The 27666-nt window shown below is 43.9% G+C and overlaps 1 protein-coding gene across 10 annotated transcripts in view; it reads left to right on the top strand.

Moving 5' to 3' along the window:
• Positions 1 to 27666, top strand: part of mycbp2 (MYC binding protein 2) — a 65197-nt gene that overhangs the window by 12950 nt on the left and 24581 nt on the right. For 4 of the 10 annotated variants that reach the window (XM_069663091.1, XM_069663090.1, XM_069663088.1 and 1 more), the window contains exons 1-36: positions 9952 to 10152; positions 10417 to 10562; positions 11013 to 11123; positions 11416 to 11520; positions 14340 to 14459; positions 14578 to 14659; positions 15182 to 15299; positions 15465 to 15823; positions 15961 to 16133; positions 16393 to 16518; positions 16731 to 16858; positions 17846 to 17937; positions 18039 to 18173; positions 18286 to 18369; positions 18471 to 18567; positions 18656 to 18848; positions 19175 to 19449; positions 19715 to 19936; positions 20086 to 20277; positions 21591 to 21797; positions 21894 to 22031; positions 22164 to 22342; positions 22426 to 22568; positions 22662 to 22762; positions 22859 to 23077; positions 23160 to 23382; positions 23726 to 23844; positions 24003 to 24090; positions 24180 to 24229; positions 24346 to 24518; positions 24642 to 24786; positions 24938 to 25144; positions 25241 to 25296; positions 25373 to 25488; positions 25774 to 25871; positions 27507 to 27623. In XM_069663091.1, coding sequence (XP_069519192.1) covers positions 9965 to 10152; positions 10417 to 10562; positions 11013 to 11123; positions 11416 to 11520; positions 14340 to 14459; positions 14578 to 14659; positions 15182 to 15299; positions 15465 to 15823; positions 15961 to 16133; positions 16393 to 16518; positions 16731 to 16858; positions 17846 to 17937; positions 18039 to 18173; positions 18286 to 18369; positions 18471 to 18567; positions 18656 to 18848; positions 19175 to 19449; positions 19715 to 19936; positions 20086 to 20277; positions 21591 to 21797; positions 21894 to 22031; positions 22164 to 22342; positions 22426 to 22568; positions 22662 to 22762; positions 22859 to 23077; positions 23160 to 23382; positions 23726 to 23844; positions 24003 to 24090; positions 24180 to 24229; positions 24346 to 24518; positions 24642 to 24786; positions 24938 to 25144; positions 25241 to 25296; positions 25373 to 25488; positions 25774 to 25871; positions 27507 to 27623 — 5325 coding nt within the window. In that variant the 5' untranslated portion in view covers positions 9952 to 9964. Of the gene's footprint in view, positions 1 to 170; positions 368 to 1513; positions 1757 to 3085; positions 3158 to 3318; positions 3416 to 3523; positions 3598 to 6364; positions 6504 to 6701; positions 6779 to 8777; positions 8983 to 9095; positions 9261 to 9418; positions 9578 to 9947; positions 10153 to 10416; positions 10563 to 11012; positions 11124 to 11415; positions 11521 to 14339; positions 14460 to 14577; positions 14660 to 15181; positions 15300 to 15464; positions 15824 to 15960; positions 16134 to 16392; positions 16519 to 16730; positions 16859 to 17845; positions 17938 to 18038; positions 18174 to 18285; positions 18370 to 18470; positions 18568 to 18655; positions 18849 to 19174; positions 19450 to 19714; positions 19937 to 20085; positions 20278 to 21590; positions 21798 to 21893; positions 22032 to 22163; positions 22343 to 22425; positions 22569 to 22661; positions 22763 to 22858; positions 23078 to 23159; positions 23383 to 23725; positions 23845 to 24002; positions 24091 to 24179; positions 24230 to 24345; positions 24519 to 24641; positions 24787 to 24937; positions 25145 to 25240; positions 25297 to 25372; positions 25489 to 25773; positions 25872 to 27506; positions 27624 to 27666 lie in introns of those variants that run through there. The other 6 variants (XM_069663094.1, XM_069663095.1, XM_069663086.1 and 3 more) reach the window with 6 other exon arrangements.

The raw sequence follows: 27666 nt of genomic DNA, 5'->3' as shown, positions 1-27666 counted from the left end.
AATATTTTCTTACACCCCTGCAATCAAATGCAACAGCCCTGCAGAAAATCTTTAGCTTTAAAATGTTCTGTTTAAATTTTAAGGATAGGTTTATTATCATTTTGTGGCTGTACACTCATCTTTCTGTTTTACAAACGCTAACCTGTCATCCGCTTGTGTGCGTTCCGCAGAGTCTCTTTTCCAGTTGTTGTTAGAGACCACGGTTCGCAGCACAGGGCCCAATGATCCGACAGGACAGGCCATCACCGCTCTGTCCTGCGCCTGCCTCTTCAGTCTGGTTGTAGCCTGGGGAGACACTGGCAAAATCCTGCAGGCCGTCTCTGCCATTCTCACCAACAATGGCAGCCATGCCTGCCAGACGATACAGGTAATTAACCGATTCAAAACAATTAAATTTGACAAGTTCTATCTCTTTATTTGGCATCTCTGGCATTAAGAAATAAGATCACTATAAGTCAGTCCAACCTGTCTTCCTGTCACAAGTTACTACTGATTATCACCTTTGAGCATCTTATCTTGAATGAAGAATTCCAGGTGATTCTGATGGTTGTATTCAGTGAAGGACAAGCTTTAATAGCATTGTTCTTACACACCTACTTGAATTTGTACCCCATATTCCTATCAAAGTTAACTTCAGATTGTAAGAAATGCTTGAGATAAACAACGTGCATTTTTTAAGGATAAACTGACCTTTGGATCCTCCATGTTTTTCCTTTCAGCAGAGAGACTCAGGGCAGAGTCTGGACGGCACAAATTGAGTTTTGGAAAATGTCAAGCCACTCTGGTTCTCCTGTTTGATTATGTTACCCGGCCACAATTCTTACGCTAATTAGCTGGCCTTCTGTTTGCTTCAATCTCTAGCCCGTCCTCTCTGTCCTTTCTCTTTATTTCTTTATTTAATCATTATAGCTTTGGCTTATTATTGAAATGTTCTTGAAAAACTTTTGAGACCATTAAAAACCTCTCACCTTTACCTGCAAAAACACAAAAACCCTATTCTTAAATGGGACTGCTGCAGGACTTTAGGGCCTCTAACATTAATCCCCCTCAGTGATAGAACTCTGTGTTTTTCTTCTTCCTGGTTCCTCATATTGTAGGCTTTGACCAAACTGTGAGTCATCGCATTAGCAGGCATGCTGGCGGGAAGTGTGGGCTTACGAGCTGTTCGTGCCTGTGTGTTTGTTTGTGTGTGTCTGAATAGTGAGATCAGCCGCGTGTGATGTACCATGCCACGGAAATTATCAGAAAAATGTGTGCAGGGACTAACAACTTTTCTCGGGGAAACCCCTTGTGTGTGAAAACGCATTCAGGCAGAATGAGAGGAGGGATAATATGCATTTATAGTAACCACAGGTTCAGTCACTAATAAAATTAGCAGCAAAGACGCCCACCAGCTATTTCCCACCTGGTGCATGGTCTGCTTCACAAAATACACCACATTATGCCGCATTAGAGTTTTGCAGTCCTGCCATCTTTCACCCTGCCTCCTTGTTGTCTCCTCGAATCTCATCAGGTGCCCACCATACTGAACGCGCTCCAGAGGAGTGTACAGGCTGTCCTGGTTGGAAAGATTCAAATCCAGGATTGGTTTGGGAACGGCATCAAACGCGCAGCCCTGATGAACAAGTGGTTCCTGAAAGAGGTGGCTATTGATGAGGATGAGCGCTGTCTTCTGCAGACCGATGGTTCCTTCCTGTACCTGCTCTGCAAGGATGGACTCTACAAAGTGGGCTCTGGATACAGTGGCACTGTCAGGGTATGCAAAGCTGCATGTGGTCAAGTGATAAACATATGTCTCCGAACTTGGTTGGTTATTGGTAAAGAAACAGTCTCTAGTTAATACTGTTGGCCTCTATATGACCTACAAAAGCAAACCAAACTATCAGCGTAAATATATATAGTTATTGTCAAAGCCTGTCACCAGGTATTTACAGCTCTCAAAAAGAGGAGCCTGTGTCTACATACCCACGCACCTTAAGACATTGTGTTTAAGCCTGTTGTGACTGTAATTTCACTTATCAGGTGATCATAAAGGCGTCATTTAAAGTGTTCTTAGTTGGAGTTAGTCGCGGAGAACTGTGCTAGTAGACAACCATCTGTCTGCTGTAAAACCGTAGACTGTATAAATAATAGACGTAGCGACCGTGACGTGATCCATTTGTTTCTTGACTGCGAAAATGAAGCCGAAATATGGCTGCCGCCGTGTTGGTTTACTGGAGCCTGAAGTGACCAAATTTGGATGAGAGGTTGGCACTGTAGAAAAGCGAGTGGTTGAAAAACAGTTATCAAAGCTAAACGGTGTCTGTTTTGATCCATTAGCTTGTGAATGAGCTAGTTTAACTTCATGTTTCCCACAGAGGAGGTTCTGTTTGCTGACTGACAGCAGGTGTTTATTTATCAGACTAAAGAAGTAGTGGACTCGCTGCTCGCTCACCAGGGGAGTGGCGGGTGAAAGACGCATAACGGGAAACTTAAAATAACCGTCTTCTCATCACTATGTCCACCGTAATCTCATCGGGGAAAAGCCAACAACTCCTGACTCCTATTTACTGGCCGATGATTGAATAAATGTTTTATAAACACTGAGCAGGCTAACAAGCCAGGTATGGCACAGTATACCCGCTACTGGTGTTAAAAATATATCAGTACAATAATACAAGCCTTTAACTCACTGAAAAGCTGAAGCACGGACTTCTTGCACAGAAGTTCCATAAATCACACAGCAAGCCAGATTATTTGTCCAAATTTTAAAAACCCCTCTGTGTTTTGTCTTGAACAGTTAAATTAGCTATTAATAACAAAACAGTTTTTTTATACCAGGCTGTAAACATGTTTATTTCTGCTGTAAATATGGGTATTTTCCCATCTGCCGTAATGTTATTTCTTGTTTTCTGGAGCCAGCCTCAAGTGGCCACTCAGGGAACTGCAATTTTATGTACGTCAGCATTGGCTTCATTTTTCAACACCAGAAGTTGCTGCTTGTGTGAAACAAACTATTTCTCTTTGAAGAATTTTATAACTTTGATATGCATTAAGTCAACATTTATTGTCCGCGTTTCACTCATGTGTTATGTATCCCTTACAGGGCCATGTGTACAACTCCACGTCTCGTATCAGGAACAGAAAGGAGAAGAGGTCATGGCTGGGCTTTGCTCAGGTAAGTAAATAAACTTTCATCTAGATGCTTTGATAACGCGTCAATTACATAATATTGATTAGCTTATTTAAATGCACTGTATCTTAATTATTATGAACAGTATGTCTAAGGGTAAGATTATTGATTGCAGATCATCAGGAGTGTTTGTGTTTTGTTGTCAGGGGTTCTTGTTGTATCGGGACACCAGTAACCATACGATGTCGGCGATCAAGATCAACCCGGAGACTCTGGAGCACGAGGGGACTGTCACCATGCCAGGTGAGAAAACAAACAGTCCTCTTGTCACTTAAAAAAAAAACACCTTACGGGAGCCAAGTCGATCCCAACAAACTACTTATTGATATGCATTTAATTTCGTCTTTACAGGTCAACATGCAGACGGACAGAACATCATTTTCACAGACGGAGAGTACATCAACCAGATCGCAGCCTGCAAAGACGTAAGTGTCATATAGCTGATAAAACTCATCGCCTTGAATAAAATCCCCCCCTTTGTTTGTGTCACTTTGAAGACACATGGTTTTGTAGCATCTTTGCCATTATGCTAAGCTAAGTACACCGCCTACAGCGACTCGGTACTATTTGCAGTCGGAAAAGCTGAGAGAGTTGACTGTGTAAAAGCGTAAAAACAGGGCTGTTTGTAAGCTACTAAACAAAATGTAGAGACCATGTTTATTCGCGGTCATCTCCTCGTCATCGGTTGTTTATACACACACCAGTACAAACCGTTTCCTGCTCCTCATTTGTCATTCCTTATCGTGTACACCTCAGTAAGCCGTTTTTCAATACGCTCTGTTTCCCTGATAATAACCAAATCTCTTGTAAATTAAAATGAGGGTACTTGTCCCTCTTGAGCTGCCCTGTGAATCATCTGTCACTGCTGCGAAGGCCTCAGCCTCACTGCGACAGGCCCTCAGCTGATCACCAGCTGTGACACAGAGGGGGGTGCTGCCTTGTCTGAGTTTACATGTGCAATGTGTGTGAGTGTGTGTATATATGGGCGTGGCCATGAGGGCAGTGGCACCAGATGTGGGTATTCTCCAGAGAGCTTAATCTCTCAAGCAGTTATCTGCATAAGCACTCTGTAATGTGGGTGGGGGAGGGGGGGGATGTGAAATCCATATATTTGCCGTTGCAGCTAGCCTCGCTCTCAGATAGCAATTTCAAAGCTAATCAAGGGGGTGGGGGGAGGATTGGGGGACTCCTAAGAAGCTGCATGCATTTTTATTGGGCAGGCTGCAAATGCAAAAATGGCAGAGATGAGTTATGGTTGAGAAAAAACCCTGTAAGACACACACACTGATGAGGTTTCAGATGCTGTGAAGAAGAGGATATTGTGGGTAAACTATCGGAGATCAAGAGTGTTGTCAGAGGAAGATGGAAACATGTGAAGGGGAAGAGTCAGGGTCAGAAAATAGACGCTCTTATTTAATGATTCGAGTGGCACATGTGCTCTGCTCAGCAGGAATCAAAGCACAACACATGAGTCTGTCATCATTACTATCCAGACTATCAGCAAGCTACTTTTATCCTTTTTATATCCCCGCTGTCTCCTAATTATTGTCTCACTGTGGTCTACTCTGTTCTCTGTTCCTCTCCTGTAAAATGCCCCTTTTCAGCCACATCCCCTGCAGCCTGACTAACCCACATCTCTGAGTGTTGTGTCAACTGTTACGTGCTCGGGCTTTGAGTCAAAGTGTGTGACTTGTGGATAGATGTCACACCCTTCATGGTGTTGTGGAGATAAATGGATGTGCTTTTAACACTGACATGGCTCGGGGTTTGAAGTTGCTGTAGCTGTGAATATTGAAAAAAGCATTCTATAAACAGCCACACTCCCAGGAGATTGACACAAACATTTGACAGCTATAGTTCATAGACTCGACTATCTATAAGGTATAATCTTTGTGTTAATGCAACCTGCATCCCACACATTAGCTGTGATTGTGTAATGACTTAGCCCATTCCCCAGTGTACCACAACACACACATGCACAGCAGTCACTTGAACATTTGCATTAAATGTTTAATATTCAAAGTATCATGTCCACAATGTGTTTACAACACACATTATTTTTTATTTTCATTTACATAAATGTCTGTTAAGTCACTATCTATTACTGAATGAGGTAACACAATGGTGATTGAGCCTAAGGCCTGCTGATGAAAGCCTTTGCATTTGCAGTATAACAGACTGGCTGTCTTTGGGGACATTGGCAGAAAAAATCACAAGCGGCGCCCAGTTAGTGACGCGTTTTCCGTCACCCAGCAGTGGTTGGTCTGCCAGAGAGGGTAGGCGGAGCTAAGCGGCTGCTTTTCCGCTCTCTGCAAGTGTTGCGAGTAAACAGTAATCTACTATGGCTGAACAAACAAAGAAAAGATCGATGACTACAGATACAACTTCAAAAACTGTTTATAATAATTGGGTAGTATGCTCCCGCAATTAGAGTTTATCGCTATAGGTGCAGATGACAACGTGTTTGAAAACAGGTGCGCGCTGTGGACGTAGGTTAGGACGGCGGAGCAGCAGCCACGCGTAAAGACAGAGTCGCATCAGTGGAGGGCCAATATGCTCCATGACCCGCCATTAAAATGTTGCAACCCTCTCTCTCTACGGCTGTGAAAGTACCGTCACTCAGTCTCATACAGACCCACGTGTTGGGCTGACCCCGGCGGTCAAGGAAAGCGACCGTCAGCAAGGAAAATTAAGCGTTACAAATCTAGCCAACCATTGGACGTCACACATACAACCCTGTCTGGATATCTGGGAAGTGTGCTCCTGCAATTACCGTTTATCGCCATAGGTGGCGCCAAAGAGAACGAAGCTGAGATCTTCGAAATTACCACTTAAAAGAAATAACTTTTTAGCAAGTTTATTTTTATTGTGCTTTTTTGGTCACATCTCGTATCTGTAATCTAAATATTCATAGCTATCAAAATCACTTGGGTGTTTGTATGCTAAATGTTAATATAAAGTGTGCATACATGTGAGGGATATCAATCTTCTCTTCTCTCTCTTGGCAAGAAAAAAAAAAAAAAAAATGTACTGCTAATTATAAAGCTTGATTCATTTTGATTGTCACATTCAGTCAGGCGAGGCGGGCGTATATTTCCATTGAATCCAAGCCTTTGTGTCTCCTAATGTTGTTAATGGACTCCCGCTGTAGCAATGTTGAGTCATTAAACTAAAGAGTATTTCCTCCAGCAGGATGGTTTCGTGGTGCGGATCTACACTATGAGCTCAGACCCGGCCCTGCAGCAGGAACTGCAGCTGAAGCTGGCAAGGAAATGTCTGCACGCATGCGGCATCTCTCTCTTTGACCTCGAGAAGGACTTGCACATCATCAGTAAGAGTCACAAAAACATACCTGTCTATGTATTAAATATGGGAAGTGATTTTCATATGCAAACACCTGCTACAGGCTTTTTATGATGCATGTGTCTACAAGGGGTCAGAAATGGTTAAAAGCAAAAAGAAATAATAGCATATGTTCAGACATAGTCTCATTTTGTGTTTGGCTCTAAAAAGTGTGTTGTTCTCTCAGGCACAGGCTTTGATGAAGAGGCGGCGTTGCTCGGAGCAGGCAGGGAGTTTGCTCTGATGAAAACTGCCTCAGGAAAGGTAAGAGTGAAGTTCCTCTTCTGTGCTGTTCCTCCAATGTTTAAGAAAAAGGAAGTTGGAACAGAGAAGAACTTGTTCATAAAAGGCTAGACACTGAAGAGGTTTGACACTGGGGAAATTAAATTAAGTGTTTTTTGGCGTGTTTCCCTCCCTCTATGTCACATGAAGCCCATAATACAAAATTGACATACCTCTTCTGCGTGTAGTAAGCTAAAGTTAGATATTCCTAGAATCAGGCTGTTCTAAAGCATAACAATAAGACATGTCTTCTTGTTTTGGAAATATTTGGTCGCCCTTAAACCCACAAATAAATTGTATTGATGTCAGGGTCAGTGGAAGACAGCCATGTTGTTTGAACTTGGAATGCGGTATGTCTTATATTAAATTGATTATATTTTATTGCTGTAATAGAGTTCAGAGTATTGGATGATGGGATATGTAGTGTCTGTCTACATTCAGAAATGTTAAAGGAGCAATTCGCCCCTGGAAAAAGCCAATGTCAGTCAAAGCTGGTGTTCTCTGTAATCAATAGAAGCAATAATATTGGAAATTGGCGCCATAGCTGTGGAGAAAGTTGTACAATTAGCTCGTGGTTTCGCCCATTCTACGTTCCTACAACACCCAGCGTGCATTGCGCCCCTGCCTCTGAAAGGAATAGCCCAGCGAGAGACGCTGGAGTGAAATACTACCGTTTGGCGGTACAGAATCAGAAATGTGACGAGAATGTACCGGTGGATCGTCTAAAAAATCTTCAGGTCTGCAGCCGCAGTTCAAACCTGATGATTTTGAACGAGACATGACATCGGAGGCGGGGTTCTAGATTGAGGAAGTGTAGTTTAGCAAGCTCCCTGGCCTCCGGCAAATGACACGTTTTACATACTTTGGCGGAGGTTTTCCAGGGCCCATTGGAGAAGCTGATGGCGTCCTCCAAAGGCACAGAGAGAAATTGCATTTTATTTGCAATTTATTTTACCATAATGGCATTAGCTCTCTAAAATAGCATGATGGGACTAAGGTTGAAAATTGGCAAACTGGCCCTTTAAGATACCAGTTGATAGTTTCAGATGGATGGTGTTGAATAGATGAGCTTATGAAGTGACGTCCATGCTTAATTAACTGGATGTTCTTAGAGGTCTAAGCAGTCAAACTGGCCTACATTATAAAGTCCACCTTTCGCAAAACAAACCAGAGACCACTGCACGTAAAGATTTATGTTAAAAACGCAAAATAACAAGTAACCTCTCATTTTAATGAAGCTAAACGCCATAGCTGTAATGTTTGTGTCTGTGTAAAGAGGCTGTGACGTCTTGACTCAGAGTTAGACTACAGGGTCCCTGTCATCAAGTAAAACCAATCACTATAGGAAGGCATTGTGAAGAAGATATTTCACATTTTTTGCAGACTGTCTTAGAAAGAAAAGAATGCTGACTATGTAGCGTGCTGGGGTGTGCAGAGGGTGTGGTTGTGTGTCCCTGTACTGTAGGTGTGGTGCGGCGTGCTTCTTTTGTAGATAGCAGTCAAGTGCAGTTGCCTGTTGCACATTTCTTCGCCTGTGTGGAGGCCTAATCTCACAGCTTTCATTATCAACAGATTACCTTAAACCAGACAGGCTGGATGGGTAAAAATAGGAGCAGCTGACCTTTATCTTTGCACAAACTTCACTGATCACTTGGGCTGGACAAAATGCCACACGTGAGATATTCGGAAGGAATCAGAGGCTGGCTGTTTGTTGTTTACAAGCTACTGTTCCCTCTGAATGCAATGCTTTCACGCCCAGCAGCCGCTTTTGTACATTTATTATTACAAGTTACCCCTGCTGTTTGAATTGTTTAAACACAATACACATGGGCTAAGGCCGTGTTAAGGCTAAAAACCAGTGCAGCAGAAATCACAGGGTCCTCATTTATTTCCCCATTGAGTATTACTGCTGTAGAGCCTTGACTCCGCATGTGAAAACTGTGTCCAATGTGTTAGTTCTTCTTTCATCTTCCCCTCACAGATTTACTACACTGGAAAGTACCAGAGCCTGGGCATAAAGCAGGGTGGCCCGTCTGCAGGGAAGTGGGTGGAACTGCCCGTAACAAAGTCTCCCAAGATCGCTCAGTTCTCAGTCGGCCATGATGGTTCTCACGCGCTGCTTGTAGCCGAAGATGGAAGTGTATTCTTCACAGGCTCTGCTAGCAAAGGAGAGGATGGAGAGTCCAGTAAGCCAAACTCATACTATCTATAAAAATCAACAAATGTATTTCACCACATTATCAGAGACATTTTAGTAGAAGTTCTACAAAACGATGTCTGTATTCTTGTCAACTTGCAGCTAAAAGTCGCAGACAGCCCAAGCCGTACAAGCCCAAGAAGATGATCAAATTAGAGACCAAGACAGCCGTGTACACGGCGTGTAACAACGGCAGCAGCAGCATTGTCACCAAGGATGGAGAGCTCTACATGTTTGGCAAAGACGCTATTTACAGTGACAGCACATGTGAGTTGACTGGGACTTCAAAGTCTATTTTCTATTTTAGATTTCTCCGGTCGGTTTTTGTTTTTGTTGCTTTCATAAAGACAGATTTAAGACTGTTTAATTTCCTGTTTGAAGCCGTGTTTTTCACTTTCGTTACAATCCCTACTTTCTTCCTACAGGTCAGGTGACAGACCTGAAAGGTCACTTTGTAACTCAGGTTGCTATGGGTAAGGCCCATACGTGTGTTCTGACCAAGAGCGGTGAAGTGTGGACGTTTGGGGTAAATAACAAGGGCCAGTGTGGGAGAGACACCGGAGCCATGAGCCAGGCAGGCAAAGGTGAGCAGACAGACAAACAGTCACAGACAACAACATATTGTATATTGTGTATTGTGGGGCGGCTGTGGCTCAGTGGTAGGTTGGTGGTTCGATCCCCAGCTCCCTTAGTCTACATGTCGAAGTGTCCTTGGGCAAGACACTGAACACTTAAATTGCTCCTGGTGGCATAGCCATCGATGTGTGGATGGGAGGACTGATTGACAGTTGGGCACTTTATGTAGCAGCCTCTGCTATGTGTGAATGAGTGAATGTGACATGCTTTGAGTGATTGCAAGACTAGATATTCAAATCCAGTCAATTTACCATTTGTGTTGTGTCTTTGTACTCCACTCAATTTGTTGGCTTCCCCGTCTATGTGTGTGTGTTGTAGCATTTGGCGTAGAGAGCATGGCCACCGCCATGGATGAAGACCTGGAGGACGAGCTGGAAGAAAAGGAAGAGAAGAGCATGATGTGCCAGCCGGGCATGCACAAGTGGAAGTTGGACCAATGCATGGTGTGCACGGTGTGTGGGGACTGCACTGGTTACGGGGCCAGCTGTGTCAGCAGTGGACGGCCAGACCGAGTACCAGGAGGGTAAGAGGACACAAAAACAGGGAAGGGGTGAAAGTGGTCATTACATTATTATTTGACAGCACTTGTGTTTACTAGAATCACCCACTATCTATGGCTATTTTAGTACATCTGATATTCCTGAATTCAAGTGTTTTAGTCGGTAGTATTGTTAGTTAAGTTATGTCAAGAGCCAAAAATGCTAATTTCACTAAGAGGGTGTTTTTTATAATTACATTTCTGGCTACAATTGTTTATCATAATGTTGTTTATTCATCCGGCAAACAGTATCTGCGGCTGTGGGTCTGGAGAGTCTGGCTGTTCAGCGTGTGGCTGTTGCAAGGCCTGCGCCCGGGAGCTGGATGGTCAGGAGGCCAGACAGAGGGGCATCTTTGACGCTGTGAAGGAGATGATTCCACTGGACCTGCTGCTAGGTATGCCAATTTATATCATAATTAATTTCATGCTCCCCCTGTATTTTCATCTCACATTTATCACTATTCACATTGTTCAGAAGTCAGATAAACCATGTGCCTGTAAAAATCTCAGGCACATACCTGTGATGTGATATTTCAGTGTTTTGCAGTATGTTGCATCCTCCAAAATGGATCAGAATAAAAGCAGGGATTTGTGCAAGCTCTGTGTCTTTCTGCTGCTCGTGTTGCATTTGCTTGGATGCAGTGTTTCGCACACTTGTCGCCGCTCATCCTTTTGTTTTTATTCTTGTGTTGTGCAAAGTCACTGCTTCTCCATCACATCTTCTCCATCACTCATTGATGTGTGTCTTGTTTTGTTCTGCTCTGCTCCGTCTTCCCTTCCCTCCTCATCCTCCCTCCTGCATCCTGTCTGGGCTGCCTGTACCTGGGGCCTTTTTGTGTTTTCAGCTGTGCCTGTCCCTCCCCCTCCAGGAGTGAACATCGAGGAGCACATTCAGATCCGGCAGGAGGAGAAGCGACAGAGGATCAACCGCCGGCACAGGCTGGAGGAGGGCAGAGGTATGGGTCAGGGCTAAGCATCATGGGGCTTTGTTTAGAGAAGGGCTTTGTGGTTTGTTTTTGGCTATGTGACGTTTAGATTTCTGCTAGAGAATAAAAAATAGGATGAAACTACAAACAGTATGTCAATCCCTGTGTGAGCTTGGGTGTTGTGCCTTGGTGACTTCCCCCTTGCTTGTGTCTTTTATAATTTTTACAGTGTGTGAGTGTATTGTTGTGGTGTAGTATTACCATGTGTTCTTTCCCATTTGTGAGCATTGTGCATGCATGTGAAAGTTTCTTTCTCCCCCAGGCCCCCTTGTTTTTCCTGGTCCCATTTTTATGAACCAGCGTGAGCAGGCCCTAGCCAGAATAAGACCCCTTCAGGCACTAAGGCATAAACGGGACAAGCACAAAGGTACTACGGTTTTCACTAACTCAACGGGTGCAGAGACACCCCTTTGCCTCATCTCCCAATCTGGCTGTCCCGCCCACCTCCTCTCTCACTCTCTGACGGCAGGAATCTTATGTTTTCACCTGGTCTCATGGTAACAAACAATGTCGCCTGCTGGCAGGAAGCAATCATTGTGACTCACAGGGGAGAAATGACTGTGAAGCCAAAAAAACAAGGCTGGTTCCCTTTTTAATATCATTAATAAAATGTTAACACAGGAAAGGAAAATATAGCCTCTGTCTGTTATGCTCATTCATTTTCTGGTTTATCATTTCTAATCCTCAGAAAAGGATGCCTGCTCTTCCCACTGCTTTTATTTAGACCTAAATAGAAATCAATTGTCCTTGTCTAACTGGATTTACCATCACTCCCTAAGCAGCTGAATTGTCACTTTGATCGCACAACTGCTGCATAACAAACAGACAAACGGCACCAAGGAGAGCGAGCTTTGATGAAAGACGTGCTGATAAATATGACTCAGAAGATGTTGGTTTTAAAAGACACGCATCAGATGAGAAGTACGTCATGGAACTTGCTTAGAAATCACTGTGCGCCTATCATGAAGCTTTCAGGCACTTAACCATAAGAGAAGGAAGTGTACATGTTCGTTATCAGGAGTGTTCAGCAAGTGAACTCCTGATGTTTAAATGATTTCAGTTAGACGTAGGTTTCAGTAACAGAACACAGTGAACAGTTATTTGTTTTGTCCTCTGAATCTCTGTAAAAATTTTATAAAAAACATCTATTTACAGAAAAAATAACACATAAAAAAAATGAATGCAGATTATTCACACTGTTTTATCATTCGTCACTGATTACAAAACCATAGACAGATGCTTTCAAAACATGACTGAATCACACGACACAGTTACCTGGCTTTTAATCAATATCGATAGATAAGTGCACAATCTGCCCTGACTCTTTCCCCTCTCCCGTGGCTTACCTGTGGTGAGAAGGGTCTACACACACACATGCTCTACAGAGAAACATACACACACACACAGCTTTTCTCTGGAACATCCCTACTGTTAATTTGCCTGTAAAAGGCGCAGATGACATTTGGAAACGATCGATCGCTTTGAGACGCTACGTGATTAATAACAACCCTCGTGCACACGCGGCTCACGTGCTGCAGCTTGCTTAAATTAAATTGTCAAAACTTAAATGTCAGACACATGAAAACTGTCCCACAAGAAATAGAAAAAATTAAACTTTAATCATGTATCATTTATTGCCTGCTTAAATATAATAAAAGCATTGTTTGGATATTCAAATTAACAGTTTACTAAAATAATAATAATCATAAAAGTAATCTGTTTTTAAACCTGAATTACGAGTAAATGTCTCATTACAGATGGTTGTTCTTGCTGTTTATTGTTTATTCTGAGGGAATATACTTCGGGAAACCATGTTGGTATTCTTGTATTTTAAATATGTTTGTAGGAAGATAACAGTTATCTCATAAATACTTATACTCTGCGTGCGTCTGCTCCAGTGGACCCTGAAGTGACATTTGATTTGCTATTGTTGTTCTCAGCCCCCATGTCCTTTAGTTGCTATATTAAAGTTAGCCACCTCAGACAATCGACACATTTTAAGTGATGTCTGCATGTCGAACACAATCGCGCTGATATTTTTTTCAATGGTTTTTACCTTTAACACTGGAAAACCTTACTGTGGTCGGCTCATTGCAGCTTGTGAAATGTGGGACTTAGTAGTAGTAGTGTTTGATCAATTATCAGCGAGGTAAAAAACCCCCACAGTAGGCTGTTGTATACACTTGCATTACATAAACACGCCCAGGTTCATGCGTATCTATTTTAAGGCCCAAATGCGTTTAGACATGTGTACTATGTTCTGTGGGTCCACATCTACCTGCCTAGCTGCTGTTGCAAATAGCTTTTGGCTCATGTGGCAGTCCAAATTGGTGTTGTTTTTGGGTGCCTAGCATTCAGCCTTTGTTAAGTATCCATTAAACATAAACTATTGAAAACTTTCCCAACATCATTTTCACATAAAACTATGTCGGTTAGGAAATTGAGGGTGTTACACTTGGTTAAGAAAGCTTGGTTGTTATAGGTACCTCCTTTGAGCTTCCTTCTTCATGGTTTTCCACTGATGAAGAAGAATGGATGCTCCCCACAACACTGTTGTTTCAGTCTGTGACCTCTGGCTCAAAGAGTGCTTTAGATGCTGTTAAGAACATTTCTGTTTTTCCACTGACATTGAGCTCGACCTTCAACCCTACCCCGTATCAATGTTTGGGCCATGAGCCAGTCAATTTACATTTACAGTAAAGTCAAAAGCCTAAAGCAGTTATCTCATCTGGCTGGGCTCAGTTATAGTAGAAAACCACAATGCACTGGTTCCTGGTCCAAAAAGGTTTTGACAGTCATATTTACTGTAATGCATGGGTCTCTATCCAAGTTTTTCTACTCACAAACCACAACTGTGACCTCTTACACAGGGCTCAGGGTTAACCAGATCTCATCCTCATTAAACACAGACAGATGTAAAAAAAGAAACTCTAATTATTGCCTACATTAATCTTTTATGGGACTGGTTGCCAAAAGCCTTTCTGTCGTAGAGGTGTTGTCCTTTTTGTTTCTATTTCGGCATGCTTTCCCTTTTCTCCCACTTTTCTTTTGAAACCTCTTCTCCCTCCAGCTCAGTTTCCCAGGACTGTGCAGAGACCTCCACCTCTGCGGCCTGACGTTGCCACTAAACCTCACTCTCACCCTGTTTTCTGCTTAAATTTGCTGACTTGAGTTTTTGCCTTGTAGATGGCAGCAGTGAGCGTGGGGAGAAGGATGCCAGCAAAATCACCACCTACCCTCCAGGGGCAGTGAGGTTTGACTGCGAGCTGCGAGCCGTGCAGGTCAGCTGTGGTTTCCACCACTCGGGTAGGTTTCCCTAAATACCAGTATACCAGCATATTTGTCTGCAAATTATTTTAAGAGTAACGAGAGGCTGACTAAAGAAAAGTGAGGAAATAACAGTGATGATTATGTTGCTTTACAGTGGTGCTGATGGAGAATGGAGATGTCTACACGTTTGGTTACGGCCAACATGGGCAGCTGGGACATGGAGATGTCAACTCCAGGTACTGCTTCTGTTGCCTTACATCATTTGAATACAAATGATATGTTTAAAGTGGTAATCTTGAAGATTTCAGTTTTGTTATCTCTGGCAGCCAGATATCCAGACAGTGCTGCATGTGTCCACGGTTGGCTCCGGTTGTAACTCTTGATTTTCATTGCTGACGGTCGCTTTCCTTTTTAGACAGTTTGCCTTCATCTGAGCGTCGAGTTTGTTTCTTTTTCTTGGTGGATTTTCACTTATTTTTGAAGTTGTATCTGTAGTCATCCATCTTTTCTTTGTTTGTTCAGCCATAGTAGATTACTGTTTACTTGGAACACTTGCAGAGACCGGAAAAGCAGCCGCTTAGCTCCGCCTACCCTCTCTGACAGACCATCCACTGCTGGGTGATGGAAAATGCGTCGCTAACCGGACGCCGCTTGTGATTTTTTCCGCTAAAAGTCGCACCAGACACCCAGTCTGTAATACTGCAAATGCAGCAATTCAAAATGACAAACACAACCTAATCTATGTGTCTCTCTCCTAGGGGTTCTCCAACTCTGGTGCAGGCCCTTCCAGGTCCCAGTGTACAGGTGACAGCAGGCAGTAACCACACAGCCGTGCTCCTCATGGATGGGCAGGTCTTTACGTTTGGCAGCTTCTCGGTAAGAACAATACCGTGTGTAACAAACTGCTTTTACTTTTGAAATCTGTCAATTGTGGTACAGTAATTATGTCAATACTTTAAATGTTCATTCCTTTACACGTGGTTTCAAATAATTAACTATGAACTGCTCTAGAGATTGATTATATATCCATTTGCTTTCCAGAAAGGACAGCTGGGCCGGCCCATCCTAGACATGCCCTACTGGAATGCCAAGCCATCTCCCATGCCTAACATCGGTGCCAAATATGGACGGAAGGCGACCTGGATCGGAGCCAGCGGGGACCAGACATTCCTGCGGATCGATGAGGCTCTTATCAACTCCCATGTCCTCGCTACTTCAGAGATCTTTGCCAGCAAACACATTATTGGCCTGGTGCCCTCCTCTGTGTCTGAGCCGCCTCCATTTAAATGCTTGCTTATCAACAAAATGGACGGAAGCTGCAGGACCTTCAATGACTCTGAGCAGGAGGACCTGCAGGGATTCGGCCTGTGTCTGGACCCTGTGTATGATGTCATATGGAGGTCAGTCAAAGGACCATACAAACCAATGAAATGTGGTTCTGCATGCACCATGCTGTGAATAGTTTGAGCTTTAAGATTTATCTAAAACACCCTGCAAAAAGATTAAATCTGATTTGATCGCCCTCTGTGCGCCTTAGGTTCCTGCCAGTCTCCAGAGAGATGTTGTGCTACAACGCAGTCATAGCTGATGCCAGGATGCCCTCTGCTACAGATCTACAAGCTCGCTGTAGCATCCTCAGTCCAGAGCTCGCGCTGCCCTCAGGATCCCACGCCACCACTACTCGCTCTCACGGAGCCCTACATATTCTCGGTAATTCACCATAGTGTCTTCTGTCACATGAATCTTTTATGAATGACTATGAATGCTTCGACACAGATGATCAGTATCGACATCTATCTCTAAACCCCCTCCTCCTCTGAGAGGCCTGTAGTGTAGTCAGTGAAGCTCCTGTTTTTTTAATGTAAGCAGTAACTCATCATTCTGTTTGAAAGCTTCTTTTTAAAACGTGTTGTTGATTGTATTTATCATGATTGAATACTAAGAGGGATCATACTGGGCTGTCACTTAGGTTGCCTGGATACGCTGGCGGCCATGCAAGAGCTGAAGATGGGCGTAGCCAGCGCAGAGGAAGAAACCCAGGCAGTGATGAAGGTCTACTCTAAGGAGGACTACAGTGTGGTGAACCGCTTTGAGAGTAAGTGGCCTCTTTCTACAGCGTACGTGATAAATGATGTATGATGCCACACACTGGGAGGTACATTTGGCTTTCTAAGGTTTTGTTTTGATGTTGTGATTATATCAAGCTACACTGAATATTAGAAACATAAATAATACGTTCCATCCTCAACCAAAGAGTACATTTAGTGTATCCTGCATACTCTTATTGACCCATGTGTGATGCTGTAGGTCACGGTGGTGGTTGGGGCTACTCAGCCCACTCTGTGGAGGCCATCCGCTTCTGTGCTGACGCAGACATCCTGCTGGGTGGGCTGGGCCTGTTCGGGGGACGAGGGGAGTACACTGCAAAGATCAAGGTAAGCTGTATGCGACATAATTATTTAATGTACATTTCAGGGTTTTTTTGCCGTGGCTGCAAGTTTAGAATTCACTTGTTTTGCATCAGGACGGACACATAGTCCTAAATCTGTGCTGCTGCAAACGGCTTTACTGTCATAACTGTCATCTCAAGCTAAACTAAAAAAAGATTGTCTGTTGGAAGAGTTTTCTTTTGTAAATCTTACAAAATATTCCACAAAAAACTACAGAGCTGTAAAAAGATGGTTGTGTGACCATAATCTGTGCAAATTGCTTTGTAATAGACAAACTAACATAAGCCCTATTTTTACTGGACTAGTATAGCCTGGGGACCTCATGTGATTCACAAATGACCCCCTCATGCCTGTGTTTACTGTGGCGCATTCACATGGGATAAGCAAAGTCTGTATTTTACTACAATTTACAGACATTATCCCTCGGATAGGATTGAAAATGTCAAGGCTTCGCGTAACATCTGCTTAAAGCCTTAAAGTTTGTTGAAAGATAGAAAAACCTTCCTTACCGAGCCTCCTGAATTTGTGCCCATAATGCTGTAAAAAACGTACGTTTATAATTTCCACCACAGCCTCCATAATTCTCAACCGGGAAAGAGGCAGGAAAAAGGCGTGGCGGTAACAAAAATATTGCATGAAAAAAAATGTTCGACCCCAAATTACGGAGATGCCGATTCGCATGGTACTAATTTTATCAGATGATCTTTGTTTGCCAAAATATGGTAGGTAATTTGCGCTGGATTTTTACTTTATTAATCACGGACATGGCCGATTCGCATGGGGTTAAGATCACAGACGACTTCCACAATGATTACAAATTACTGCAGGTCCCCAGGTAATACTAGTCCCGTGTGAATAGGGCTTTAGACGAACAAAGTAAGCAGGAGGATAAATACCTCACAGATTGGGTAGAATCCAGGCCTGACATGACATACGTTTACAGTGTGTTTACTCTATCTTGTTCCTGTGCAGCTGTTTGAGCTGGGACCTGACGGAGGTGACCACGAGACAGACGGTGATCTGCTGGCTGAGACTGACGTTCTGGCCTACGACTGTGCTGCCAGGTAAAGCTTATAGATTCCTTCTGTTTCCCCCATCTCTTCTTACTGCTATCTCTCATTAAGAAAATAAGGAAATGATTAATGTTGGTCTCTTTTTTTTTCAGGGAGAAATATGCCATGATGTTTGATGAGCCGGTGCTGCTGCAGCTGGGCTGGTGGTATGTGGCGTGGGCTCGAGTGTCTGGTCCCAGCAGTGACTGTGGCTCCCATGGACAGGCTACCATTACCACTGATGATGGGTAAAACAGACTTTACAGGCTACATTATTCCTCTAATACATGTTTTCCTATTATTTCATCAAATTTCTGTATTCTTAATGTTTAATTTGTGCTTTATTGTTTTTCTCTTTAGTGTGGTGTTTCAGTTCAAAAGCTCTAAGAAGTCAAACAACGGTACAGATGTTAATGCGGGTCAGATACCTCAGCTGCTTTACAGGCAAGTATTAATCTTAACATTTAGGTAACAGTGATGCAAGTTTATTTGTCTTTCAGCTTGTCAAATACATGTATTAAATTGTTTCTCTATTTTAACATTAGGCTTCCTTCAAATGATGGCAATGCAGCCAAAGGCAAACAGCAGACCAGTGAACCAGTCCACATCCTGAAACGCTCATTTGCTCGCACAGTCTCAGTGGTAAGCACAATCTCTCTGTTTCCACCTGCTTCATTGTCTTGACAGGTAATATTTTAGTTTGTCACCGTCTACATCTGTCTCCCTGTAGGAGTGTTTTGAATCCCTGCTGAGTGTCCTTCACTGGAGCTGGACCACGTTGGTTCTGGGTGTGGAGGAGCTGCGAGGGCTGAAGGGTTTCCAGTACACAGCCACCCTGCTGGACCTGGAGAGGCTGCGCTTCGTTGGCACCTGCTGCCTCCGCCTGCTCAGGGTCTACATCTGTGAGATCTTCCCCATTGCTGGTAGGAGCACAGAGAAACCACCACATTATATGACTTAAACAAGCATTGACAATGTTTTTCCTGATCTGTTATGAATGCCTTTCTTTCATATTGGAAATTAGATGCTCTGTCCCTTTAAATTCTTGTATGTCTGAGGCCTGGAAAATATTTTTTAAATAACCTTTTGCAGACTAGATTCTGTGTATATTTCACAGATATAAAACGGTAAACTTCAGGGTGTTTTTTATATATCTAAAGGAACATTTCAATTGATCTCTTTCTATTTAGAGTCCAGCTTCTGCTAAGATCTCACATTGTTGTTGTACTATCTGTCGTCTGATTTCCAGCCAGCACCAAAGCTGTGGTGGAGGAGTCGAGCAAGCTGGCAGAGTGCGTGGGAAAGACACGCAGCCTGCTGAAGAAAATCCTGTCAGAAGGCATGGACAACTGTCTGACTAAGCTGGACAATGACCCCCAAGGTTACCTGTCTCAGCCTTTGACCCTGCTGGAGGCTGTGCTGCAGGAGTGCCACAACACCTTCACTGCCTGCTTCCACTCGTTCTACCCAACCCCGGCTCTGCAGTGGGCCTGTCTCTGCGACCTGCTGAACTGCCTAGACCAGGTCAGAGATGGCAGATATAGTTAGTGTTTTTGAGGAGGAGTTTTAAACAGAAAAACATTATAATTTCATTAGAGATAAAAGATGTTAAATTTCCAATATTAAAAAAGAAAGAAAGCAGATTTGAGAACAACAAGATCAGCAACATTAACCTCTCTTAATCTCTAAATCTCCCTAACAATAATCTCTTTTTTAAATGAACATTATAGTATTATTTCTAAAACATAATAACATCAGAGATTCATTCTTATGTTTCCTGTTTTTTTAGGACATCGCTGAAGCCAACTTCCGCACATCCAGCAGTCGCCTGCTGGCAGCAGTGATGTCGGCTCTCTGCAACACCTCCGTGAAGCTGACATCCATCCTGCCCATTGCTTACGACGGGGAGGTGCTGCTGCGTTCACTGGTCAAACAAGTCAGCACAGAGAACGACTCTGCCCTCGCTCACCGCTTCCCCCTGCTGGTGGCCCACATGGAGAAACTAAGCCATGTGAGTTTATGCACGTCATACATCAGGTGTCCAGCCTTCAAAATGGGGGAGCATTTATTGTTACCGCATCGTTTTCCCATTAAAATACAGCAAATAACTTTTGATATCAAAGCAGTTATATATTATTTTCTCATCTTTTATTCCCTTAGACGGAGGAGAACCTGATGGGCATGACCAGCTTCCGGGAGGTGCTGGAGAAGATGCTGGTGATCGTTGTGCTGCCGGTGAGGAAGAGTTTGAGGAAGGAGGTGGAGCTGTTCTCTCCACACCTGGTCTCCAACACGTGTGGTCTGCTGGCCTCCATCGTCTCTGAGCTCACCGCCTCTGCCCTGGGCTCTGAGGTAACTTAACTCACAATAATACTCACATGCGCCCACGCATTCAGACCATAGACTGAATAAAAGGATGGAAACTACACATCTTTCCTTTTATTTTTATCTTTCCTCCTTCCTCATGCCATATCCTTTTACTTAAAGCTCTATTGTAATCCATGTAACTTCAGAGTTCAACGTCACAGTTTGCAAGATGGAAACATGCAGTGTTTTTTTCTGTTGCTAAAAACAACAACAGAATCGGTGCAGTTTGATTTTCTGCATCATTTTTACTACATGCTTGTTAAGTGGGGTGAATCATATATCTTTATACCAGTCAGGACTCTTTAAGCTCCCGTTGCCACGGTAACCGTCCACCATCGACAGCAAGCCCTCGAATGCACTTATTTTCACCCAACTGTCTGTTGTCAGGGAAACAACTCTTCCTCCCCTGAGCACCTGGATGGGTCCCTCTGCAGTTGTGTCTGGCTCTCTGTTGTCTGCAGAGAGATATAAATAGGGATTGTTCGTATTACTCAATATGTGACGTCTTTGTTTTCTACTTTTATGGGTTTATTTCAGGCAAAAATGTCCCCCAATAAAAGACACGGCTGACCTCAAATTAATATAACATCAATAAGCTGGACAGCAAAAAATAAAGCAGGTTTTATCCTTCAATTAAAGGGCCAGTTACCGATTTTCAACCTCAGTCCTATCATGCTATTATGGGGAGCTAATGCCATAATGGTAGAAAAAAATGCAACTTCGCTCTGTGCCTTTGGAGGACGCTATCCGCTTCTCCACTGGGCCCTAGAAAACCTCCGCCAGACTAAGTATAACGTGTCTTCTGACGGAGGCCAGGGAGCTTGCTAAACTACACTTCCTCAATCTAGGACGCCCGCCTCTGATGTCATGTCTCATTCAAAATCATCATGTTTAAAATGTAGACTGCAGACTTGAAGATTTTTTAGATGATCCACCGGTATATTCTTGTCGTATTTTGGATTCTGTATCGCTCTGCGCCATTGACTGCAGCGAAACGGTAGTACTTCACTCCAGCATCTCTCGCTGGGCCGTTCCTTTCAGAGGGAGGGGCGCAATGCATGCTGGGTGGCCAATTATTGCTTCTATCGATTACAGAGAACACCAGCTTTGACTGACAGTGGCTTTTTCCAGGGGAGAATTGCTCCTTTAAGACAATTAAGGAGGATTTTGATTTCTATTTGTGACTCTATTGTTTGCTAATATTTGCTCTATAACTTAGGCCTCCTTACATTGTGTTATTCAGCCCTATGTGTTTGTATAATGGGTCAGATGTCTCATATTGTGTCCTTGCTTTTCAGGTTGATGGGCTGAACTCGCTCCACTCCGTGAAAGCCTCTCCAAACCGTTTCACCAAAACCAGCCAGGGCCGGAGCTGGAACACGGGCAACGGCTCTCCAGATGCCATCTGTATGACGGTGGACAAGCCAGGCGTGGTGCTGGTGGGCGTCTGCGTCTATGGAGGAGGGGGCATCCACGAGTATGAACTCGAGGTGTTGGCTGATGATGTAAGTGACGATAGATAATTTAATCTTATATTTTATTGTGTATGTGTTTTTTTTCTGGTGTTGCTTGATTAGTTTTTTGGCTCCTTCACCCATCAGGCACAGACGGAGCACCCAGGTGACTCAGCACACTCTCACAGGTGGACATCCTTAGAGCTGGTGAAGGGAACCTACAGCACTGATGATTCTCCCAGTGACATTGCAGAGATCCGCCTGGACAAGGCTGTGCCACTCAAGGTATTTAGCATCTCTAGAAAACAACAACTGGAATTACCTCAGGAGAGGCCATGCTGAAACTATCTTCAAATATTGTGTGCTTTTTTTTTTATACATCCACATAATCCCACTGATTGATTTATCCTGTTGCAGGAGGGGGTGAAGTACGCGGTTCGACTGCGAAACTACGGCAGCCGGACGGCTAACGGGGACGGAGGTATGACCACAGTGCAGTGCTCTGATGGCGTGTCATTCACATTCAGCACATGCAGCTTGAGTAGCAACGGGACCAACCAGACCAGAGGGCAGATCCCACAGATTCTCTACTACAGGTAAAGACAAACCACGCATTTTGTAATATCTCATCTCTTAGTCAATAGTCAGTATCTGACTGGAGTGTCTCTCCTGGCTGAAGGAGTGAGTATGACGGGGACCTCCAGTCTCAGCTGCTGAGCAAAGCCAATGAGGAGGACAAGAACTGCAGCAGAGCTCTGTCTGTGGTCAGTGCTGTGGTCAGAGCTGCTAAAGACCTGCTTCACAGAGCTTTTGCTGTCGATGGTAAGCAAAAAAACTTTGCCAAAAGCATCGTTAACTGGTATAGACCTGCTTTTATTGAATTTGGATCATACCCTTGTCCTTTATTATTTCCAGTGGATGATATTCCTGAGCTATTAAGTTCCTCCAGTCTCTTCTCCATGCTCCTGCCTCTTATCCTGGCCTACATCGGCCCTGTTGCTGCTTCTGTGCCCAAGGTAAGATGTCAAACCAGGATGCAAACCCTTCCTCATAATTAAATTATCTCTTGCTGATTTGGCATTGTGGTGACATGCCTCCTCTTCCTTTTCCAGGCGGCTGTTGAGGTCTTTGGACTTGTTCAGGAGCTGCTACCTGCTGTGTCTGCCCTCAACCAAAAGTACGCCCCTCCCACCTTCAACCCCAACCAGTCAACAGACAGCACGACTGGCAACCAGCCTGAGCAGGGCCTGTCAGCTTGTACCACCTCAAACCACTACTCAGTCATTGAGAGTGACCACCCTTACAAACAAGCAGGCGTCTCACAATACAGGGTAAGGTTTTCTGGCTTGCTCACTGCAGACACATTAATATAATTTATGCCTAAACTAATCTTTTCCCTTTCACTTGCCACAGGTATCATTCCCAGACTGCGTTCGCTGGACCACAATCGAGTTTGATCCACAGTGCGGCACCGCACAGCCAGAGGACGTCCTGCGCCTGCTCATCCCCAGCCGCACCCTCCACCTGTCCAGCCTTGGGGGCAAACCATTAATCCATGACACCATCAACACCTGGACTGAGCTCAAGAAGTTCTCGGGCTCCACAGGCTGGCCAACCACCGTCCTGGTGCTGCCAGGTAAGAGAGGCAGAGAAGATGAACATTTAACGACCGCTATGAGAGTGCCGTTTTGACAATGACAAACTTATTATGTAGCACTTACTTAGAACAGACAGATGCTACCATTGGGGAGTTTTGATTCGTCTAAAGCCTCTTTAAGTGTCCTGCCAGTAATGAGGTGATAAAATGTGTACTTTGATGTAGAATTAATAAAGTGTTATTATCTCTGCAACTCAGTGGTAGATCATTAATCATAGTTGTTCTCATACGTACTTTATCTAGTGGCCTTTAGCTTACCAGTGATTACCTACGAACCTGTTACTCTTTTCATCTTCTATTTTTCTGTCCTCTCTACCTTCAGGAAATGAAGTTTTGTTCTCACTGGAAACGGCCTCCGACTACGTCAAAGATGAGAAAGCTTCTTTTTATGGCTTTAAGTGTGTGGCTGTGGGGTATGAATTCAACCCTGGTCCTGATGAGGTACGCACACTCTCCTGTACTCCTCCGTCAATTATGGTGTCTGTTTAGCATTAGATTACATGGCTGCAGCATTGCATATGTTATTTGTAAAATGTTAAGTTTGTTCATAGCTGCTTGGGAAAAACTAGTGTATATAACAATGCTTAACTGATATTCAGGGTACCATCCTGTTGGAGAAAGAGTTGGCCTACCTGGGCAGTGTGTGTGCTGCAGCGCTGATGAAGAAAGATCTGGCCCTCCCTATAGGTACGGAAATCAGTGGATGTTTTTTGACTAAATTACTGTTCAAGTTGTGAAAATTGGGAGCACATTTCTTATCTTTTGTTTAATTTTAGGCAATGAACTGGAGGAGGATCTTGAGATTCTTGAGGAAGCCTCCCTCCAGGTTTGTCATCTCCTAAATTTGGATTTCTTTTCCACCTTACTATGGCCCCTTTTTAAAGAGAATTCATGAATCTCTTCAGCACTCCTGTTACATTGATTCCCTTCAACCTCACACAGGTGTGCAAGTCCCACTCAGGGATCCTGGGGAAGGGTCTGGCCTTGTCTCACTCCCCCACCATCCTGGAGGCCCTGGAGGGAAATCTGCCCCTGCACCTCCAGACCAATGAGCACTCTTTCCTTGAGGACTTCATCACCTGTGTGCAGAGCTCAAGCGGAGGCCGTCTGGCCAGGTAAATGTTTGTGAAGGCAGCAAGACAATTTTTAAAAAAATTTATATTTACATATTATATATATATTGACAATTTGTCATTTACCACCCTGTGTCTCTGGTGTTGTTATTTTCTTCCATCCAGGTGGCTGCAGCCAGACTCCTACGCAGACCCCCAGAAGACATCCCTGATCCTGAACAAAGATGACATACGCTGTGGATGGCCGGCGACTGTGGTTGTTCAGACCAAAGACCAGTATGGAGATGTGGTGCATGTTCCCAACATGAAGGTAATTGCTTTGGCGTCTCTGCTTGTCAGGGATGTTTTATAGAATTAAAGTGAAACCAGAATAATTTTGACTGCAGTGACAGAAAGTAGGTCATCGTACTTTGATTATCACACACCTCTGACTCTGAGATTCTCATCTCCTGTTATCCCAGGTGGAGGTGAAGGCTGTACCAGTTTCACAGAAGAAGTCGATGCAGCCTGAGAATTTGAAGAAGCTGCAGCGGCTGCCTGGAAGCTCCTCTCCTTCGTCTACTGGCCCTGACCTGACCTTCGGAGGCTTGCCAATGCCCAAGCTGGAGGCCACGTACGAGCCCATGATTGTGAAAGAAGCTCGGTACATCGCTATCACCATGATGAAGGTCAGCCTCACTTATAACGCACTTACAAATTCTCTTGTTTACATTTAGAAGGCAGCAGATGGTCCAAAATTAACTTTATATTTCTGCCTGTTTTAGGCTTATGAAAACTACTCATTTGAAGAGCTGCGCTTTGCCTCCCCCACCCCAAAGAGGTAAGAGAGCTAGTGTAGAAAGAAAGCACTTTTTCCAGCGAGATACAATCTACTTATTGATTATTTTCCCACTCAGGCCCAGTGAGAACATGCTGATTCGTGCCAACACTGATGGAACCTACAGCGCCAACTGGACTCCAGGAGCAGTCGGCCTCTATACAATCCACGTCACCATTGATGGCATTGAAATAGGTATATGTCTGTTCTTAAAGCCTGTTTGGGGGCACTCCTTTAGCTCAGATGGTCCAGCAGGTGCCCAATGTACAGAGGCTTTAGTCCTTGACATACTGATCATTTAGTGCATGTCACCCCCCACTCTCTACTCCCCACATTTCCTGCCTCTCTTCAGCTGTCCTATCAAATAAAGGCAAAAGCCAAAAAAAGAATCCTTGAAAAATAAAAGCCTGTTTGTCCTCTGAAATATTCTCCCACAGTGAATAGAGTGAATGCACGAGTGAACATTGTCTTTTCTCTCAGATGCTGGTTTGGAGGTGGAAGTCAAAGACCCTCCCAAAGGCATGATCCCACCCGGCACTCAGATGGTCAAACCAAAGGCTGAACCTCAGCCTAGCAAGGTGAGCTGTTTGTTCTGATCGACCGACAGGGGCATGAACATGCATATAAGCACATGTATAAAATGCATGCATGGCTGCACTCACCCATCAAATACAACTGAACAGAGACCAGAAACGACTTTGCCTGTCTTGTACACCTGTCAACACTAACTTACATCTAGCAACACTTCCATTAAACTCTTGCCTTAAAGGTGCATCAAGGAATACATAGAAACAAGGACCTCCCTGTAATGTGGAAGAGTTGTTGGAATTGCCAACTGCTTATTTTGCACCTTTGCGGCTTTCAGCCATTATCACCTCCTTGTTTTGGTTTGCTGCTCAGACAAACAAAACAAATGCTCGTCCAAAGACAGCAATGGACACAAGAACTGACTGAAGGCTCTCTGTTTGGTGCAAGATGATGGGGATCCAAAAATTAAGACATTTAGCAAAGCAAAGATAGATAGATCTATCCCAGGCTTTGACCTCTTTCTGCTACTTACTTAAGAAAATCCCTTTATGGGGATTTTATTCTGGTTCTTAAAGGGGCCGTATCTTTTGAATGGATATTCTCATATTTTGCAGGGGTTTCACATTTTTGGGTGTTTATTGTTCACAGTGAAAAAGTGAAAACTGCACAATTCCGTGTTTTTCCAGGATCACATTTTTAAAAAGGTCGCCTCTGAAATGGGCCGTTCAGAACATCTGCAGGTTTCTACGTGGAACCTTGCTTTCGCTGAAATCGACCAATTGTCATTCACCTCAGGCTGCCTTCTTGCACTAGCTTGTAGTCAAGTCGTCGTCAAGATTTCAACTTACCATTTCGATACCTCCTGGTGATTCTGACTCGTGCATATAAGGCCGATTAACCGATCCTAGAGCAGCCATGTTTTCTACAACTTGTGACAGTGCAGTGTGGCCGCTCCCCCATGTGGGATCGCACACGTGGGGGAGGGGCTTTGCGGTCACTCCAAATACTGTCAGCCAATCCTGGCTAAGGGATTTGAACGGCTTGTTTGTTTCAGGAAGAAGGAGAGGCTCAGAAATATAGTAAAATGAAAATATGTATCCAATTTTTTAAATGAAACAAACTTTACCAACGTGATTAAAAAACACATTAGAATAACAGAAAATTGATTGCATTGCTAGTGTGCATGTTTACATACCGACTGCTGTCACTGTATCGAAGCCTCGTCATCTATTCAAGCTGCAGTGATGGTTCATGACTAATATTTAAAAATTGTAATCAGAGTAAATTGGAAGTTACTTCAAATGCAAATTGTGCAGCAAACTAACATTAGACGTCTTGCAGTCATCATCATTTTGTGAAACTTATGGTATTTTTATTTTGCAATCCATGATGGGGAAACAAGCAAAAGTATGCGCCCTAATGCGTATATTCCATTTTCCAAGCACTGGTATGAATTTAGCTGGTGCTCCTGAAAATAGAGCTCCTATAGTTTCCTCTTCTTTTTGCTGTTTCCTTTGTGTGTACCTGGAAGCGGGCTCTGTGTGGGGGAAACGCATGCGATCTCCAACTGTCAACCTGTCCTGCTTCCTCTTTTCCTCCTGCTGCACCTCTTGACTTTTGATTTCTTTCTTTCGATTCTTTACTCCTGCCGCTCACGGTCTTCATCTCCCCTCTGCTTCTCTCAGGTCCGCAAATTTGTGTCCAAGGACAGCGCAGGCCTGCGTGTGCGTAGTCACCCCTCCCTGCAGAGCGAACAGATAGGCATAGTGCATGTCAATGGCACCATCACTTTCATTGACGAGGTAATCGACTCCAGACCAGGCAGTTATGTTATATGAGCATAGT

The sequence above is a fragment of the Semicossyphus pulcher genome, unplaced genomic scaffold (assembly GCF_022749685.1).
Source record: "Semicossyphus pulcher isolate SPU_LCO1_2020_fin unplaced genomic scaffold, fSemPul1.0.p SCAF_15, whole genome shotgun sequence".
NCBI classification, from domain to species: Eukaryota; Metazoa; Chordata; class Actinopteri; order Labriformes; family Labridae; genus Semicossyphus; species Semicossyphus pulcher.
This window is presented reverse-complemented; position numbering and strand designations above follow the sequence as displayed.